This window comes from Jaculus jaculus, chromosome 16 (genome assembly GCF_020740685.1).
Source record: "Jaculus jaculus isolate mJacJac1 chromosome 16, mJacJac1.mat.Y.cur, whole genome shotgun sequence".
NCBI lineage: Eukaryota > Metazoa > Chordata > Mammalia > Rodentia > Dipodidae > Jaculus > Jaculus jaculus.
Window position 1 is genome coordinate 41,957,504 of NC_059117.1, and position 19,520 is coordinate 41,977,023.

Here is a 19,520-nt window from a genome sequence, read left to right on the forward strand (position 1 = left end):
AGGAGGATCACTGTGAGTTCGAGGGCACCCTGAGATTACATAGTGAATTCCAGGTCAGCCTGGGCTAGAGTGAGACCGTACCTTGAACACCCCACCAAAAAAATAGTAAACAAAGGCTTTCATCTACCACTCAAGATATTGGACCAATAGTCAAAAAGACATTTCACATTTTTAAGGTTTTGGAGGTTTTACTTTTAATTTTTTTCTTTTTTAGTGACTGTGGTTTGGGAGTGATTCCTAAGTCATGGTCTCGTTACCAGTGAATCTATAAAATATATGGACTTTTCAACAGTTTCACTAGGGCCTATGTTTGCAAGACTGTTGCACACCATGCCATAGACATCTCTACTTTCTTCCTACTTTGGAGCCTCTCCATTGTTCTTGCTCTGCACTCCACATAATCCCTGTGCTCATCCTGAGAACCGTATCAAATATCTCACTTGCAAATTGTTCTCATGCCACATGAAACTTGGTATAATTCTAAATTCTAAAGCGTCCCTGCTTTCTCTTCTCTCTGATTACCATAGCAGACAGCCTAAACCTATCGAGAAAGTACTGTCATCGCCAGCTTGAAGCATAATCGTATATGTTTCCAATAAGATTCAGCTTCCTTTGTGCTTGCAACTGCACAAGGCATTCTGAATCTACCCTGTGCAGTCACATCTGGTGTCCTGATGCAGAGAGGAGAGTCCATCAGTGTCCTGCCCAATAGCTGGGACTGCGCTCTCTCCATGCATCTGCACGGCTTTCTGCCATCAGAATTGGTGGCAAGGGCAGTCATGCTGAGAGGATTTTATTTGCCCTCTTCTCTCCAACTTTGTATGTCTCCTGTTAGGGCAGAAGAGGGTGATCCGAAATGGAAGACCATTCATATCAGGCCAGTACCTTAACAGCCATGATTGCATTAGGTGGGTACACTGTTACAGTATGTGTGACTAATAAACAGATTGAGGTCCTCAATATTCAGCCCTTGCCTCACTTACCAACATGACAAGCAGGATAACTTGGATGATTCTAGGGTGTGTGCAGCAAAAAGCCTCTAAGGAAGATTGTTCACACACGACCTTTGAATTCATATCACAGTATTAAAGTATATTCTTACACTTTAACTAGTAAAAAGGTAAAGGCAGAAACCATATTATCAGATTCTTGTATTTAATTTGGGGAGAACAATGTAATAATAGTCAAAAATATCAATGGCTCTTGATACGTTTCAGATTTCTATGCTTGGTAATGTTTGATTCTGGCACTTGGGAGTATGTGATGGGCACCCTGCCACACTTCTCCAGCTGAAGCCTTGCTTGTGGCCCTAACTCTCCTATGTGCTTCAGAGCATCTGGTGACGCTTAGGCATCTATGTCCCAGGTTGCCTTTCTTCTGATTTCCATATGCTAGGGAATGCCTTTTGGTCCTACACAGCATTTAAAGAAATCAGAATGGTTAATGAGAGACACAGTTAGATAAACATGCCAAGATTATCTCAGGTTTAAAACACAGCCAAAGTAAATTCAGAAGAACACAGACAGTCCTTTCCCTCATTATGAACCTGCCCATCTTGCCTCCTGATCTTAGCAAAGGGATACTTCTCTCACACAAAAGTCTAAGCACCAGGGGGCTTCTCCGGACCCTCCTCTTCTCAGATGGTTTTAATTGCTCAAGGGCAACCCAGGGCCCCAGAACTCACTTCAAAGGCCTTCAGCCAGTTCTCCTTCTTGATGTGTTTTATGCACTCATCGCACTGCTGCTGGAAATACTTTTTCTGCTTCTCATCCAACAAGCCAATCTGGTACAGGAATGCTGCATAGCCCCCTACAATCTGAGAACAGAAGGGACACACATAAATACCAGAGAGCAAAGGAAAAGAGGTCAGGATTGCCTTTTGCTTCATGAAGTTACACTTCCTAATTATACATTTTGTGCTCAGATTAGCCAAGTCAGACAATTATACACAAACACCCTGTAAAATACAGACAGAGACACAACATCAACACATACAATAACAACAGCACACAACACATGCCATAACAACAGACACAAACAATGAAATACGCAACATACACACGCATACCCTTGCACTGATAGTCAACGCAGGCTGACACACTGTGCTGCCACATTGAAAGGTTAGGTAAGAATTAGATAAGTCATGAAGTCATTGGCATTGTCCTTTCTCCATCAAGTTATGTCTCTGAGGTAAGAGGGGACTGTCCATACTGTTAAGAGGGATAAATTGGAAAGAAAAATCAAAACACTAACTGATTCAGGATCAGAATATGCATCTCCAAGGGCAACTCCTTTCAGATGGATCTTGAACTCTCTCACAGGGTTGAGGGAGTGGATGTAGTGGGCAATGGCTGGCACATATTTTCCTGCATAAGACTGAGAAGGAAAGACATTGAAATGTGCAGTTGTAGATGGAGGTCAATATAATTTTATGTGTTTAAGCAATTGACAATAAAGCAGTGATATTACCACCTGAGATTGAGGGCCGTTTCTGTGGCTCACAATGTAAAGTTCAAACCAACAAAGAGCTCTACTTCTCACTTTCATTTTCATACCATATAATCCCATGTGCCACAAAAATTACAAGTTAAGTAGAAAACAAATAAATGCCATGTAATAATCAAACGTTCTAGTGTGCTTAGTTCCAAAATTAGTTGATGTGGGCCACTGGACACAGCTGTCACCTGTTGGGCTTCTCCTATCAGAATCTTCCATTCAAAGTTTTATTAAAGGGGGAAAAGAATCTCAAGTCTAAACCTAAGATTTAAAAATCTATATAATGATACAAATTTTCCAATCAACAAGTACTGATGGAAAAAAGAAGAAAAAAAACAAAAATAATATTTATTGGCTACAAAATTTCCAACCTTTTGTAGAACAGGGTCCCTTTTCAGGGTCTTTTACAACATCCCCACGGCTCTCCAGAGTTTGTGGTTGCAATGTTAGTAATTTATGACAACTCGTAATCCGCACCATAACCACTACTATTCCCACTTCAAGAGAGGCCTACAGCACCTACACAGGTTAAGTGGCAGAGCTAGAACCATTCCTTGTCTAAGCTACTCCAAAATCTAAACTCCTTTCAACTTAATAGTAAAAGCATGTAATCCACACAGCTTATACAAGATGCCCTCACTGATGCAAACCTTGTGTGCAATAATCATTGCATAGGTAAAGTGAAAATGTTGAATCAAAGCTTTTGAAGATTCATACTCATGATGAGCTTCCTTGTGGAAATATAAAGATTTGTTTTGTTATATAACTCTGCTGTACTTTCTTATTAATGAACATTTACCAAGTAAAATTTTTGTAAGATGACCAAAAAAGCATATTCATTTGCATAATCATTTCACTGGTAAAGATATGTTATAATCTAGTCAACAATGACTGTCAAAGGCATTATATGAGATACAAATAAGAAAGCACAAAACATGCCCTTAAGAAGGTCAGGTTGCTTCTGAAGGAAGATTATGGAATCTGTGCCTCAAAGCTGAAAGAACAAGTGTACCACATTATGAGTTAGCATTCCCATGATGTGCACACTGTGCAATGCAAACAGGTACATGTAGCATACTCAATAAATGTAGAATCTATCTCATATTACCTGTAAATACTTTTTCTCCATGGAAACTGGTATCAGTGCTAAACAGTGTGTCACTCATGAATGATCTCCTTCAGGTTGTCTTATTGCTAGGCTGGGTAATAAACATGTCTTAACTTTTTCTGAGCTGGAAGGGTAAGTTCTTAAATTGTTAGGTAGATAGTGATGGAAATTTGACATAAAACAACCAGTTGTATGGTACTTTACCTTGTGACCGCCATGCACATGTAGGATATAACCAGGGAAGAAATTAAGAAGCATCCTATACATTAACACCCATTCAATTTTGGGGCATCTTCTATGAAGCAGGTTATTTCAACTACCTTCATATAAGCCAGTTTCCAGTAAACATTAGTTCCCTGGATTTTGCAATGATGAAAACAAGGGGCTATGCATGTTAGATCCATGTCTAGCGGAAGGTCTATCCAGGCGTGGCTGCCTCTACAACTCTCATTTCTGCTATCAAAACAGCATTGCAGCCAGTGGTCCTGGGATGCATACTGGATCTCTAGTCCCATGCAGAACCCAGTTTTATTTTTATACATTCCATGTTGGTTATGCTGACAACTCAAGAAAACAAGACAGTGAGATAGGCAATTCTATAATCAATTCCAAAACCATATCATTTAATATTCAGCCCACATCTGCTAATAGAATGGTAAGGATGCTTATTTCCTTCTCTTGTTCCTAATGACTATCACACACTTCCTTGCCTTGTGTCAGCATGACAAATCCTTCATTGCCTTTTTCATTAATCATTCCATTGGTTGAGTGACTCAGGCTGTCACACAGTAGACAATTACAGGATTATTTTATGGAAAACAGATATGGAAACATTATAATGAGATTTCTATTATTTTGATACTCTTTGTTGAGATGTATTTCTTTTTGTTTGCAGAATCAGACCTTGGATTCTTGAATCATTTATTTCTTAAGTTCATAATTATCTAACAATTACAAATGCTTTGGAAGACAACCAGATAATGCTTTGTTTTCTCTAGCTTCTCTCCTTTTCATATGCATTTTAACTTGAGTAGAAGTTCACACTTGAGGGGTGATTTATCTGTGTCTCTTCTTAGCATAGAATTAACAATAAACTACTCGGCCTCTCTCGCTTACTACTTTGATCCCACACTTAAGAACTCCTACTTCTTTGCTTTTGTCTTATGCCCATAATGATGATAGCAGCAGCCACACTAGAGCCTCAGACCTACTTCTCTGACCTCTCCAGTATGCTTACCAGTGTGAGCTACAGCTGGTCAATGAAGCCCCTGGAGTCTGTGAATTAACACTAACATGTTCCATCAAATCAGATCTTGGCCTCATGAAAACTCACTGTAACATCAAAGCAATTTTAAAAAGAAAGAGGAAAAGTGTGCAAGAAACTGACACATATTAGTTTAGAATTTGGCAGTGACCTTCAAATAAGGAACTCAGCCAAATAAGCATGTATTTTTTACATGACAATGCAAACAGGGTTAGTAATTACCACATCTGGATTTAAATCTATCCTTGCTAGTTTCTAATATTTAAAGGAGCATTGATTTGCCAATTCTAGCACTGCTCTTGTTTCGTTCACGTTTTCCCATGGTGAACTTATGTACACTCATCTCCAGCAAGAAGGACGAGGGATTTTTGCATGTATGTGCTGTATTTGCTGGAGCTCAAAGAAGCCATAATGCTGTAATTTTCCTCCTACATCAGAAGAATCTCAGACTTCAGCTCTAATCTTTTATTTTGCCCATGAGAAAAAGGCCTTAGCATTATAGCTGCATTTAGCCCCAATTCCTGGTCTGCAGTCTCTGTGAGCATTTCAATGATGTCTGGAGCAGCCTCATGGAGATCACGTGAGGAGCACATTGTACTTGTAAAAATAGTCTACAGAGAATGTAATGCTTGCTTAATTATCCAGATGTGTAAAAGTACAATGAAATGAGACTTAAATAAACTTGTAATTGTGTATAACATCTGAATCTCTTCATACATGTTTCAACAACATTCATAGCTGACTTACTGTAGCCTTGCCACCCAGTTACATTCAAGAAAAGGATAAAAATTTCATATACATTTCATATCTAATTCAAGCTTCTCCAGAAGGGGATGGGGAGTCAGAGAATAACATGATAATGAAAACAATGTCTCTCTGCAGAAATTTCACATATGTTCATAGTTAATATTGTTTAAGCTGCTCTCAGATGACTTCGTTTCTTATTGAAGTTTAGCAGAAAAAATAGATGCACTTATAGTAATGCTGCCTTGCTTCTAGTTATATATTTCATGCAGAGTTATGTTGGTGAAACTAAGCAATAGTTTTCCAGATGAAGAACACTCAACCTGGGCACCATTTCTCCATTCACAGGTAGGCTTGGTTCTAAGCTCTGCCTGGGTAGGAGGAGCAGGGGCTTGTCAACACGAGCAGTGGTACCCTGAGGGGCCTGAGTCATCCTGACCCTTGTGACCCATTCTTCTACTACTCAGCTGGCAAGATGCCATTTTGAAGAATTCATGCCAGGGCTGGCTAGGACTCTCTATCATCAGAAGGAAAAACAAGGTCGATTGCCATTTTGTAAATAGTTTCACAAGCCTTAATGTTCAAGTCTTTCTGCACTTGGAGAATTATTGTTTCTTATGGTAACAGACCAAGACAAGAAAATATCAGTACCATGAACAGAATTACATACATATAAACACAAAAAAAGTCAAAAACGTTGGCAAAACACCTAAGTCTAATGGAATAGCCCCTCCCCCTAAGCAAGCAGCCAAGGATGAGGCCAGTACAACCCTGGCTTCACCTAGCTTTAGGGAGAAGGCTCTCATTTCACCTAGCTTGGGGGAGGAAGGATTTCACTTTATTCATCCCCATTATATTCTCTGAGGACAGAAATGTGGCCTTCAAATAGTCAGTTGGGAAAATTAATGAAGGAAGAAGGCTGGACCTTCAGTGATGTGGTAATCTCTACAATTTCCTAGACATTTCAAGACTATGTGTCATCGAATTTTGAAACCATAGTCATGAAATTAACAAGCAGGCTTTTAACAAGAATATGATATTATCAAAGCATCTCTTTCTCTAGAATATGAGCTTAAAAAGAAACTACAAAGTATACAGGCAAGAAGACAGAGCAAGACTGTTTTTGATCTAAAGCCAACTTATAGTCACATAAATGGATAAGTTAAGTGCCAGCTTCCAAAGGATGTATATTATATTTTAGTACTAATAGATGCTTCTTTAAAAAATCCATTAGTGATAGGCATAGTGGTAAAAGATGCATCCCCCTCCAATATTATGACCTCAATGGCAACAGGAGAAGCGCGGCTTAAAGCCAGGTAATCCAACCAGATGAATAAACTCCTTTGTTTAAGATGGAGAGTCCAGTTAATTTGACTTGTAAATAAAAAGTATGAATACTCTAGGCCACTGTCAACAAACTAAGCCCTTGTGTTTGCTCACTGTAGATGGAGTTCAGAAGGTTTAAAGCTGCAAAATTGATTTACCTTAGCCTTTCCTGCCCCCACCCCAGATCTCTCCTCTCATCAGGTTATATAGATGACTCCATGCTAGTTTACTTCAGACAAAGCTTATCATGACCTGTGTCTATTTACATAGCTTCTCCTCCATGCAACTTGAGAATCAGTAAATATATATTTGGATATATTCTCCAAAAGCCGGAGGCCCAACTTGCAAACACTTCCATATGCCTGTGTTCAGTTCTTTAGGTTGCCACTTAAACTTCAAATTTTATAATATTAAACTCACCAAATAGGCACAAATCCTTTTTCAATTCTAAAAGAAAATATTGGCAAGTACAGAGGGACATAACTGAAAATAGACATTTGTCAGAGGCTCAAGAGTTAAACAGCTTGAATGCTATCTCATAAAAGTCAGCAAGTTCCAAGCTTTGAGAAGTAATTGCATTCCAAGGACTTCAAGTCTTTATATCATTTGAAACTTCCATTTACTCTATAAAACTTTATGATCAAAGCCAAGTCTTTGTGATTAAAACTGAGTCTTGCCTAGAAAGACAGACATTTAAAGAGCTAAGGAGCTTCTCTTCTGTTTCCAGAAGGTTATAACCTCAGAGATCTGCAGGAAATATGAACAGAATATATCAGACTCCTTCTCAAAAGAGGGTTGTTGTGCAGAGAGAGGGAGGTCCTGGAGACACTAGGCCTTCAAGAAGGCCCAGTTCCAGACAGCCCATATCCAGGCACAACTGTACCCCACAGCTAATATCTGCATGCCAATATTTAGTTCTGAAATCCCTCCATGTAGGTTCCAGCTCTGGCCCCTCCACTTTCTGGCTGGATTACCTTGGTAAGGTAGACCTCTGTCACCTCATCTTTATGATAAGGATACTTAAGAAGTGGCTAAGAAGATAAAAGGAAATGATCCCTTCTGAACAAATGCTCTCATATGAGATCTCCAAACAAGACCTGTGGAACGGGGTCTTCAACTACTTTCTAGTGTTCAGCTCTGTAATCCCAAACCTGGGGTAACAAGGTAATGATGGTGGCCACACAGAATCATCATTGACCCCCTGGTAGCATAGTTCTGTCATTCCACCTTAAATATCACCCCACTACTTGCATGTCTGTGCTTGTAAGTCACCAATTACATCTTTCCATGAGTGGCCACTGTTGTCTATTCAAATACAAATGTGTTGAAAACAACCCAAATTGGGCATAATTTATCTGAACCTTTTCAGTGGACAGCAAGCTGGTGAGTCAGGATCGGGGATCAGAAAAAGAACAATTCTAACAGGGATGGAAGACGTGCACCATAAAGTCAAGGAGAGTGGGAAGCTGGGCAAGGGATGATAGAAAGGAGAGGCCACCGTGATTCGGAGAAGGCAATAAAAAGGCAATGAAAGATGTCTGAGGAGAAATACCATCTTTTTAAAATTCTAACAACAACCTCATGTGAAGCCATTCTATAACACTCGTTAGCATCCTGCTTAGTATTGCATGAAAGCATTAAACAAACAATGGACCATGATGATTTCAATGAAGTTGTGAGCCACCATGCTCCCACTAGGACTTCACCCATGCAGGTGAAGATGGAGTGTCCTCTTAAACGTACTAGCAGGGCTGGAGAGATGGCTTAGCGGTTAAGGGCTCGCCTGTGAAGCCTATGGACCCCGGTTCGAGGCTCGGTTCCCCAGGTCCCACGTTAGCCAGATGCACAAGGGGGCGCATGCATCTGGAGTTCGTTTGCAGAGGCTGGGAGCCCTGGCGCGCCCATTCTCTCTTTCTCCCTCTATCTGTCTTTCTCTCTGTGTCTGTTGCTCTCAAATAAATAAATAAATAAATAAACATAAAAACAAACAAACAAACAACCAAAAAAAAACGTACTAGCATATACGTAGCTTCAAACTTCTGCCTGCATTTGGTACTCAAATAAGCAATGATAGTAAGTCTGCCCCCTTCAGCTATGGGGAAAGGATGCCCAGTTTTAATCATACGTTCTGCCATTTTGAAAGCACTTCTCACCATTGACACAGCCACCCACTGCCTGGAGTGGTATGCACCCACATTCTCAGAGAACAGCGGGCGTTCAGTCCCACCACCCTGTCACCTGCCTGCCCTGCAGAGAGAGCTGTTCTGCTTCAACATCCAGGAGGCCCTGAGGATACTGGAGAGGACTCTGAAGTGTGTCTGGGCCTCAGCAACAAGAAGTAATAGTTACTGGCTTGGAAAGCATAACACTTAGAAAGAAAGTTAATTATGGGAATTAAATGCAACTTGTTTCTTTTGAAGTACTTTTTTTTGCATGCCTCGCGGAGGGTGATTTACAGACACATTTGTCTCTCTTTAGAGAAAATTAATTCCAGTTGGTGTTCTGGGCAGAAATGAAGAGAAGAAGGAAGGAGACAAACTGATTCTCTCTTTAAGCTAGAGTCCAGAGCAGGCCCACATGCGCTCTCTGCTCTGCCTTGTGTGCTGGGATTTGAGTGGGTCCTGACACATTTTGCCACATATAAAAGCAATTCAACCAACTTCTAACGTCCTTCATCTTTTACGCAAAACAAGTTATTTCTTTCAAAACTGACATCAGCTGTGTATGTAGCTCAGTGATAGGATTACTTAACATGTTTGAGGCCCTGGATTAGATCCCTGCCTTCCCATCACCACCGCCCCCAACACAGAAAGGAGTATCAAAATAACTCACACAATAGAGAAGGCAATGCCACATCCAAGTATTGGCCACACAGAGGTTCAAGTAACACTTCAGCCCTGGTCCAAGTGCTTAGACCATATATTTTGGAGCCTTAATAGATGAACTCGGCTTTCCAGTACCAGTGAGAATAATGGGCATGATGTACTGGGTGTGCTCCACAGCCATGGCGACACTATGTGAAATAGCTAAGGAGATTTATCCAATCAAACACACAAAACTATGCTATGCAGTAAGTACTATTATTTTTTTCCCCAGAATCCCTTACACCAAAGTCAAGGCTCTGGCAGCTGCTCCAGACACTTGATGCATCAGGGTACCCCCATTCTTCCACTGAGCCATGCTCCCACCAATGGTACCCCTATTGTTAGCACACAGAGGCAAAGGGCATGTCCACTGAAGAACAGGAAACTTTACGAGCGTATGCATTCTTTAAGGATGATTTTGTAAGCTTGGTGTCATTTTCTTAGCTGTCCTAAGAATGTGAGCAAATAGTTTAGAAAAGAATGAATTTTCCTTTCTTAAAAATCTGTGACAATCTGGGGAAGGGGGTAGAGAGAAGGAAGGTAAATTGGAATCATGTTAAAACTACAAATATCGAGATGCTGTAAGGAGTAAGGCCAGGCAACTGTAGCTGAACTTCTAACAAAGCAGCACAGCTGTGCTTTGCTCTCACACAAGGTGGATAGAGTGGCCCTGAGAGGTTCACAGGTTTCCTGGAGTCATCCAGTGAAGTTCAGGCCTCCTAGTCCAAAACTGTGGACTGCTTCTACTTTTACATTCTGTCTCATGGCCTTAACACAGAAAACAAATGAGAGACCACTAGACTTGAGAAGTAAAACATCATAATAACAATGGACCATCAGGGTGTCATTATTTAGTGTTTTCCTTCTAGAAGGAGATATGCTATGCGATGCTAGGCCCTGCCCACTCTCCTTTACACCTTCCCTCATCTCCTAGAAGGCACAGGGTTCTTTAAGATTACTCACCCTAGCAGTAAAGAATGGAAACAGAAAAATGCCCTGTCCCGCATACATTGGAAAGTACATGTATAAAACCACCAGGCAGGGCTGGAGAGATGGCTTAGCAGTTAAGCGCTTGCCTGTGAAGCCTAAGGACCCCGGTTCGAGGCTCGGTTCCCCAGGTCCCACGTTAGCCAGATGCACAAGGGGGCGCACGCGTCTGGAGTTCATTTGCAGTGGCTGGAAGCCCTGGCATGCCCATTCTCTCTCTCTCCCTCCATCTGTCTTTCTCTCTATGTCTGTCGCCCTCAAATAAATAAGTAAAAAAAAAAAAAAAATTTTTTAAATAATAAATAAATAAAAAAACCACCAGGCAGAAATCAAGCAGAAGAGTCAATTTCTTCATCCAGGACCAGACAGCTTTGCTGAGTATTCAACATCACGGTTCACAGCATGACCTCATTACTTGCACACTAACCAGGCATTCCTCTGTCAGAGAGGAAGAATTGGTGTCTTCCAGGACTGCTGACAAGTGACAGCAGTATTGCTTCTGGTTCATTTCCCTGCCTCTGATAATTGTGAAAAGGTAAGGAATCATAGGAAATTACTGGTGGTGGTACTAGATAATTGAAACTGGGCAAGTGAGTACTTTCTAAAGACCCTTCAGCATAGTATGCTAAACAAACTATCCTATTCATTTAAAAGAAGAAGAAGGCAGGCTCAAGAAGGTCTTGGTCTCATTCTCTTGTCATTCACTTGAAAATGCAGACTGTTTTTCACTTTCATCCCCTTAATGGGCACATTTGTGGATTTGCTTGCTACTATCCTTCCAGCCCTTTCTCTGGCATCAATTATCACCTGGATCTTCCTTTGGAGATCACATTTCCAGAGTGAGGTCTCACTCTTCAGAAAGTGTGGATCCTAGAATGATTATTACTCCTCCTCTCCTGGCATTGGAGTAGGCCTTAGGCACCATGCTGCCCAGTCTTATTCTATCCTTCTAATCCCAGTTACTGGTTTTCGGAAGGGCATGATACCCAAATGCCAGAATTAGACTAGGACAGTGATAAATATTGGAAGACCAAACAGTAATAGCGATGCTTAGATCCATACAACATCTTTATAAGTAAATATAGAAAGGTGATAGAGAAATCTCATCAGAAGAATGGCAGGAGATATCTGTAGAGAAACACATTAGAAATATCACTCTTTTATATCCCCCAAGTAAGAACAGATTCCAGTAGGGATCATCAATGGATATAAAAGTACTGGGAGACAGACTTGGGGGAGCAGATGTTTACATGATCTTGGGTCTTGAAGAAGGCATGTTTTATGGTAAAAGATAAAGATACTACCACCTTGACCAAGTGATCAAGTCCAGCATCATCACCAGAAAAAATGAATGACATGATGTAGCTCCTGATGGGATGCTCAGAAGCATATAACATTGGGCTAGAGCTGGGTCAGTGGTTAAAAGTACTTGTCCACAAAGACGGATGGCCTGGGTTTAGTTCTTCAGCACTCATGCAAATCCAGATGCACAAAGGGGCACAAGCATCTTGAGTTGTTTGCAGTACTAAGATTCCCTGGCATGCTCATTCCCACCCCCCCACTTCATATTCTTCCCACCCTTGCTTGTAAATAAATAAATAGAATATTTTAAATATTTATTTTATTTATTTGTGTGTGTGTGTGTGTGTGTGTGTGTGTGTGTGTGTGTATGAGAGAGAGAGAGAGAGAGGGAATGGGCTCACCAGGGCCTCTTGTCACTACAAATAGTTGAACTGCAGATGCATGCGCCACCTTGTACGTCTGGCTTACATGGGTTCTGGGGAATCAAACCTGGGTCCTATAGCTTTGCAGGCTAGTGCCTCAACCACTAAGGCATCTCTCCAGCTCAATAAGAATATTTTTTTTAAAGGTGAATAACATAACCTATGCATTGTCTTCATGGAATCTAGGCACTGAGGAAAGAATCAGACAATGCATAATGCAGTATATTTTACAAGGTACTTGTCCTGGACTCAAAATCTTTGTCATGAATGACAACAGCAAAATAAATAAATGAATAAAAGGAAAGAAAGAAAGGAAGAAAGGAAGTCGGGGGGAAGGAAGAAAGAATAAGAAAAAAGGCAGAATACTAAGACAGGATAACCTACTATACTATACTATACTATACTATACTATACTATACTATACTATACTATACTATACTATACTATACTAATATATGAAGCTTTTCTGAGCCCTAGATTGTAAAAAATGTTATACACAAAAGACTATTTTGGGGATAATTTGAAAATTAATAAGAAAAACTATATGTGGATAGATCTATCTACATGTGTGTATCTTAAAATAAATAAGCCACACAGGTCATAATATATTTCAGTCCCAGTGATATTTGAAGCACACAAGGAAACAAGACTTCAACTCACCTCCCCACTGGCATAAAAATCATTATTTGCATACTCAGGAAACAACTGGAAAAACTGAATGAGAGCACTGCAAAAGAAAAACAATAAAGAAGAATCATAAAATTGGATCAGAATAATTTGCTACCATATCTCATGGTTTGGCAATCAGCTTCATTCTTTTGTGAGCTCCTGTGAGGCATATTTCTAAAGTCTTATGTGATAACACCATATTGCATATGAATGGTTAGAAGTTCACGTGGTATGGAGTTTTGATGGAGCTCCCAGAATATCAATATTTTAATAAGAAAAAAAACACATGGGCTGGAAGAGATGGCTTAGCAGTTAAGGTGCTTGTCTCCAAATCCAAAGGATCCAGGTTCCCAGTACCCATGTAAGCCAGATGCACAAAGTGGTGCATATTTCTGGAGGCCCTGGAACACCCATTCTCTTTTTCTCTCTCTCCTTCTTCCTCTTTCTCTCTCTCAAAAAAAAAATACATAAGAAAAAAAAAAAAGAACACAAACACTGCAGAAGGAAGAAAAGAGAGCAAAGAAAAATGCATTAAAATGACTGACAATCACCACTTTAGTAAGCTATTTTGAAATAGATTTAAATAGGCTTAAGGAATTATTTCCTAAATAAGAAAAGAATAAATGATAATTTAAACAACTCTACTAACTTCTTTCCAAAAAGAAGACAAAACCTGTGACACCCAGACCATTGATGGACGTGCTGACTTGACTGCAAGTTCTGAGAAGCTAGGAGGGTTTTTGTCCCAGTTTCCTGCTGAGGGACTAAATGCAATGGATCATCCAGGGAAGATGAAAGGCAACTAGGCTCTGGAAACCAGGAGAGGATGAAAGTTCAAGGGTTACGGTGAGACAAAACTGGGTCATTAAATTACCATGATCCCTGCTACACTTAATTTTCAGAACTCCATAAAAATGTACCACGAAACACTGCTGCGGAGTTTCAGCATATTTTGCTATTTGTTATTTATAGTGGGCTTTGTAGCAACTAAACTTGGGAAAATATATTTTTATAGCTTCCACGTTTGTGCTGGCAATGAGCTGGCTTTAGAGCAGAGATAAAAATAGGAATTCATTCTCCACCCTTCCCTCCCCAAGCCGCAGGCTAAAAACGACTTCCCTTTCGCTCTTCCTGCTTGGTAGAATGGCACCAGCTAATTTAATATTGTAAATCTCAATTAAGCCTTATGCTTTAACTTCCAACTCATTTCCTTAGAGTATCTGTTGGTGTGGGGGAGTTATTTGGATGGACAGATTTAGCAAGTAAACATGCAAAGTGTCCAATGAAATTTGCAACTCAGGCAAATAGCAAAGCTTTAGTATAAATATGTCCAAACATTGGCTGGACCATAGTTATAGCTTTTTTTAAAATGTATTTATTATTTATCTGAAATTAAAATTTAATCCTGCACCCTATGTTATATATCTGGTATTCTAAAGTGAATGATAAACCCTCAGGTTACTTCTGGCTTGAAAACGCCAAGATTCACAAGCTGAAATTCCCAAAGCTAGAGCTTGCTTGAAGAAGTTATCAGAGCTTTAATATCAAAGTCAAAGTTCTTGTAATGGGCTGTTTTTCTGGGGGTGTTTTGTTTGTTTATTTTGCAAGTGTTTGGTGTTTATTATGCAGGAGTAAAGAATGGAGAAAAGGCAAATTTAGTTAGCTGCAGTCACATATAAAATGTGCTTTTAACTATATTTTATACAAGGACTATTTTTATTATATGGTAAAATTTTGCTTAAAAATAGAATCTGGAGTTATGTGTGTTTGAATTACAAAGTTTATCAGACATGTTAACATACATACACACACACACACACACACACACACACACACACACACACACACGTGTATGTTTATGCACACATGTACTGCCATGCATTTATTCAGGTGTAATGGTTATACATGGCACAGAAATCACCTGTCTTAGGAGACTCCACTTGAAAACTGTACTGGAATTATGCCAATGACTTCTCTACTAAACAGAATTTTAGGAAAAGATTATTTGCTGGCAGAAAGATGCATTACAGGACAGCAAGGAGAAACAGAAATTGCAAGGAGAAGTGGCTGGGAGAAAAGTACTCCTTACATAATCGTTGGTGAGGACTAGCTAGTGGCTGGCAGGAAGAGAAGGGTGTTAAATGACCATGTGCAACCGACCCATAAAGCAGAGGAGCTGGTCAATCCTGATGGAGGAGAGAGAACATTCAGGGCAGTAGAGGTCCAAGTACTCTAAGCAGAAGCTCCAAACTGCTATGGTTTGGACCCAAAATGTTCCCAAGGCAGCAAGTGTTTGGAAATGAAGGCATGTCTTGAAGGCATTAATTTACTTATGAATTCACAGTTCAAAAGGCTACTAGGAGGTGTTGTAGAAGGAAGTAGTTTATTGGAGGTGTCTCTTTGAAAGGGGATATTTTGCCCCTGGCCCTTTCTTCTCATATTTTTCCTGCTTTCTAGCTGCCAGGAGGTGCGCAGCTGTACTCCACTGCGTGCTTCCTGCCAGCTGTCCTGGCCTACCATGGGGCCACAATCACCAGGGAAGTGGCCATGGACTGTAAGCTTTGAAACCAGAATAAACCTTTCCTCCTTTAAGTTGATGTTTCCAAGTGTTTTGCCACAGCAACAGGAGGATAGCACATAACAAGGTAACAAGAGGCCACCGCATGTATCAACAAAAGCCAGTTAGTTGTAACAACAGCCAAGAGCAGAGAAATGATATACTTGGCAATAGGAACCTTGGCCTTTTGTGATGTTTAGCACACACAAGGGCCTTCTGGCCATCTTTTCATTCTACATGGAAGGTAGCTGTGCTATGGTCCCCTCCACTTGCATGGATTTCCCAGAGTCCTGTGTGTGAACATGCTTCACAGGGAAGGCTTGTGTAGCCAATCAGGGCATTTCCCCATCACCAGCCACCATGCAGATGGAGGGACATCAGCACCTTCATTCAGCTGCAAGAAGGTGACTCTAGAACCCCTGGTAGACTATGTGGTTCAGGGCCTGAGAGCTTCTTCTGCTGCATCTCCAGCTCCAGAAAGGGTATGCAGCACAAAGCCACCATGACTGAGCAGGATACAAGGACAGTATCATCAGCCAGGAAAGCCAAACCAAAGTGAAGGGACTTTTATACTCAGTCACATCTTCTACACCAGAGAGGGATGTGGCTGAGTAGCCTACCCGCCACAGGGAAAACAAAATGGAGTCTGCATTCTAACATCTTGTTAATGAAAAAAAGTTATTTCCAAACACAATGAAAACCAGAAGAAATGAGAATGCTAAATGCCTCGTTAGGAGGGTGTTCCTCCCAGCCAGGCACTATTAATAGGAAAAAGGAGTGGGATTTTCAGGACTAAAGAGAGATGGCTTTCAAAGGGAGAAGAAGAAAGCTCTGCTCTTTAAACCTGCAGTAGCCCATTTACACCCTCCAAAGCAACCTCCTTATTGCAAACATCCATCTGGTGAGCTGGAGAGAAGAATGCAGTCACAAAAGGAAACCAATAGTGTAAACTATAAAGGAAACAGCTGAAATCAGTTTTCTGCACCACTCTTGATTAGCTATTTTCCAGTTCTAAGAGCCTGAAGCAAAAAGAACTGAACCAGCTATAAACAATGGATGCTTTGAAATAGGTTCTCTTTACATGTCATGCAAGAGGAGACATGCCACATGTCAGCAGTGAATATCCACATGGAGGGTCATCTGGAAGCTGAAGATCTCTGGGGAGAGGGAGGACAGGGCTGCGCAGGGCTCTGGCTTCCAGGAGCTGGATGAGCCTCTAGTTTCTTTAATACAGAACCTCCGCCCTCAGGGTGTTTGTGAGTTAATCAACTGAACTTGTTTGGATTTAAGCCAGAAGAGCGTTGTCGAAGGGTAGGCTTCCCGTCAGAAGAATGAGAGCACAGTGCTAAGTGAGAGACATGGTGCTTGATAAACTTCTGAGGGCAGCCACAACAATTTTGTCTATGAGGGAGAGAGGCACTGGAGCTGGGGGGCGGGGAGGCAGGCCTTCTTATATGTCCCCACTGTACCTGCAAAGGTGTGGGAACCTGGAGCACCCTTTCTCCTTCCCAGAAATTGAACGCAAGTGTTAAAATCCTGAGATGTAGGAAATGACAGTAGAACGCAGCCATATTCTTTGCGGGGAGGGAGGGAAGGAGGAAGGGTATTTGGAGGAAAATAAAAGACTAAAGTTGGTCTTTCTTGTCCCTCAGCTATCTATCCACCTTGGGAAGGAAAAAGAATAATGGGAAGGCTTTTGTCCTCACTGACTCCTACCAGATACCCTCCCCCTTTGGGGACAGGCCAGGTTTGCCCCCAGGGAACTTGGCAGAGCGTAGGGAGGTAGGGCTGGGGAGCTGAGCTGGCTATTTCTTGTCAGTAGGGTTCTTTCAGTAGATTTTTGTGATGCATCAAATAGTGCCCAAGCGTCCTGAAAGAATTCATGATGTAATCTCTAGAAAAAAAGTACAGACTAGAAAAATTTAGCCACATAAGAAAGGGCAACTTACTTTCTTAAAATATGCACTAAAAATAGCAATGATGGAAGCAAAAAAAAAGGGGGGGAGCAATGAATAAATTTTGTATATACTGTCTAATCAAACATACAACTTTACATTGCTCCACCCCTTTTCACAGTGTCTATAGTATGTGGTGTATGTTCGGGGGTGTATGTATGTAATCAGATGTGTCCTCCCTGTATCGAAGGGAGAGATTGGGAGTCCTCCTCTATCACTCTTCTGCCTTAATGCCCTGAGACATTAAGACATTGTATCTCTTACTGAACCTGGAGTTTCCCGTTGTTCACTTAGGCTGACTGACCAGTGAGTCCCAGAATCCCTCGTGTCTTTGCGCACACATATATCCCCTGGTCTTGGGTCACAGGCACATGCAGCCATGTCCAGCCTTTTACATGGGTACTGGAGCTGGACTCGGGTCCCCAATCTTGGGCAGCAAGTGTTCTGACCACAGAGGCATCTCCCTAGCCCTTGTCTCTCCTTTCAATTAGAGAAAATATTTTCTAAGATGAAGGGGAGAGATAAAAACTAGTTAATGAACTGAAGAAGTCTGGAATAGCCATGAAGAGATAGAGTTTCTGAAAGTTACAAAAGGAAGGATCCTGGGAAAAGAAGACAATGTGAAAAAACATTATCTCCTGGCAAACTCAAAGATACATAAACTTCTAAGACATCTGGTTGGAAGTATTGAAAAATAATCTCTGGCTGAAAAATTCTGCATTTCCATCGTATCTTAAAAGATGTTGTTGCACAATTACAATCACACCTTACACGATTAGCTTTGCTTGCTAACTTCTCTGCTAGCCCCCCCCCCCCGAGTTATCACTGGCAAGGTGACACAGTACAGAAGAAAGTCTGAGTGTTTGTACACTCCTCACGTAGAAATATTCTTAAGTGTTTCAAAACTTGGGCAATAAAGATGAATCCCTAGCAATCTGCCACTGGAAGCGTCTTACTATAGAGACAAACAGATCTGGTCAGCAGAGGCAAAGGCGTTACCTGTACAAATCTTTTGCTACATCATCCTCACTGACTGCATATCCCTTGTGACTGTCAGTGAAACTGAAGCCTGTGCCCACCTGAAAGGGAAAAAAATGAGCAGTTATAAGCATAGCGACACAAGTGTCCTGGTTAGACACCCCACTGTGACATGTGACCTTACAGACTACCAAGATCATGCCATTGACTTCAGATCTCTTCCAGGAGGAGCAGAGTTTCATAAGGTCTTCCTATCCCCAAAGCCCAGGAAGAGCTGGGCCCTGTCATTCTTCATGGTGACCCTGCCCCATGTTGACATATGGAGTCGCCTTATTTGGTCTCACTACAGGTTAAATTACAGGTAAAATTCTTAACACAGAATCAAAGGACCCAGAGCTGTCTGGTTTGGTCTCAACTAGAAGGAATGCTAGGTAAGACAGTGGTCAAAGACTTTTATTTGTGAAAATATGCCCATGACACCATTCTATCTTCAGAAGATAAATAGTTTTAAAATAATTAAGAGTAATTGTAAACTAATATTGCTTTATTCCCAGGAGTTCACAGAAGGTGTCATGAGTGACTTTGTGCCCATCTGTGAAGGGCATTTGAACTTAAGGTGAATCAGGCCCTAGTGCTTGCATAGCAAGTGCTCTTACACACTGAGCCCACTCCCAGCTCTGCATCTAGCATTCTTTATGAGAGATTAAGAATGCATTATTGAGCAACAACCTGTGAGACATGGAATTTATACCATCAGTGAAGACATTCAGCCCTTAATGTGGATGAACAATTCAATGGACAGCACAGTTCTCAGGGTCGAAAATGAGAAAAATAAAGTTTGAGGAATG

At 41.0% G+C, this 19,520-nt stretch overlaps 1 protein-coding gene across 1 annotated transcript in view; it reads right to left on the reverse strand.

Moving 5' to 3' along the window:
* Window positions 1-19,520, reverse strand: part of Cpvl (carboxypeptidase vitellogenic like) — a 209,638-nt gene that overhangs the window by 72,826 nt on the left and 117,292 nt on the right. Inside the window, exons 6-9 of the mRNA XM_004652772.2 lie at window positions 18,694-18,773; window positions 13,174-13,240; window positions 2,254-2,376; window positions 1,685-1,816 (exon numbers count right to left, since the gene is read on the reverse strand). Of these exons, the coding sequence (XP_004652829.2) occupies window positions 1,685-1,816; window positions 2,254-2,376; window positions 13,174-13,240; window positions 18,694-18,773 (402 nt within the window). The remainder of the gene's footprint in view (window positions 1-1,684; window positions 1,817-2,253; window positions 2,377-13,173; window positions 13,241-18,693; window positions 18,774-19,520) is intronic.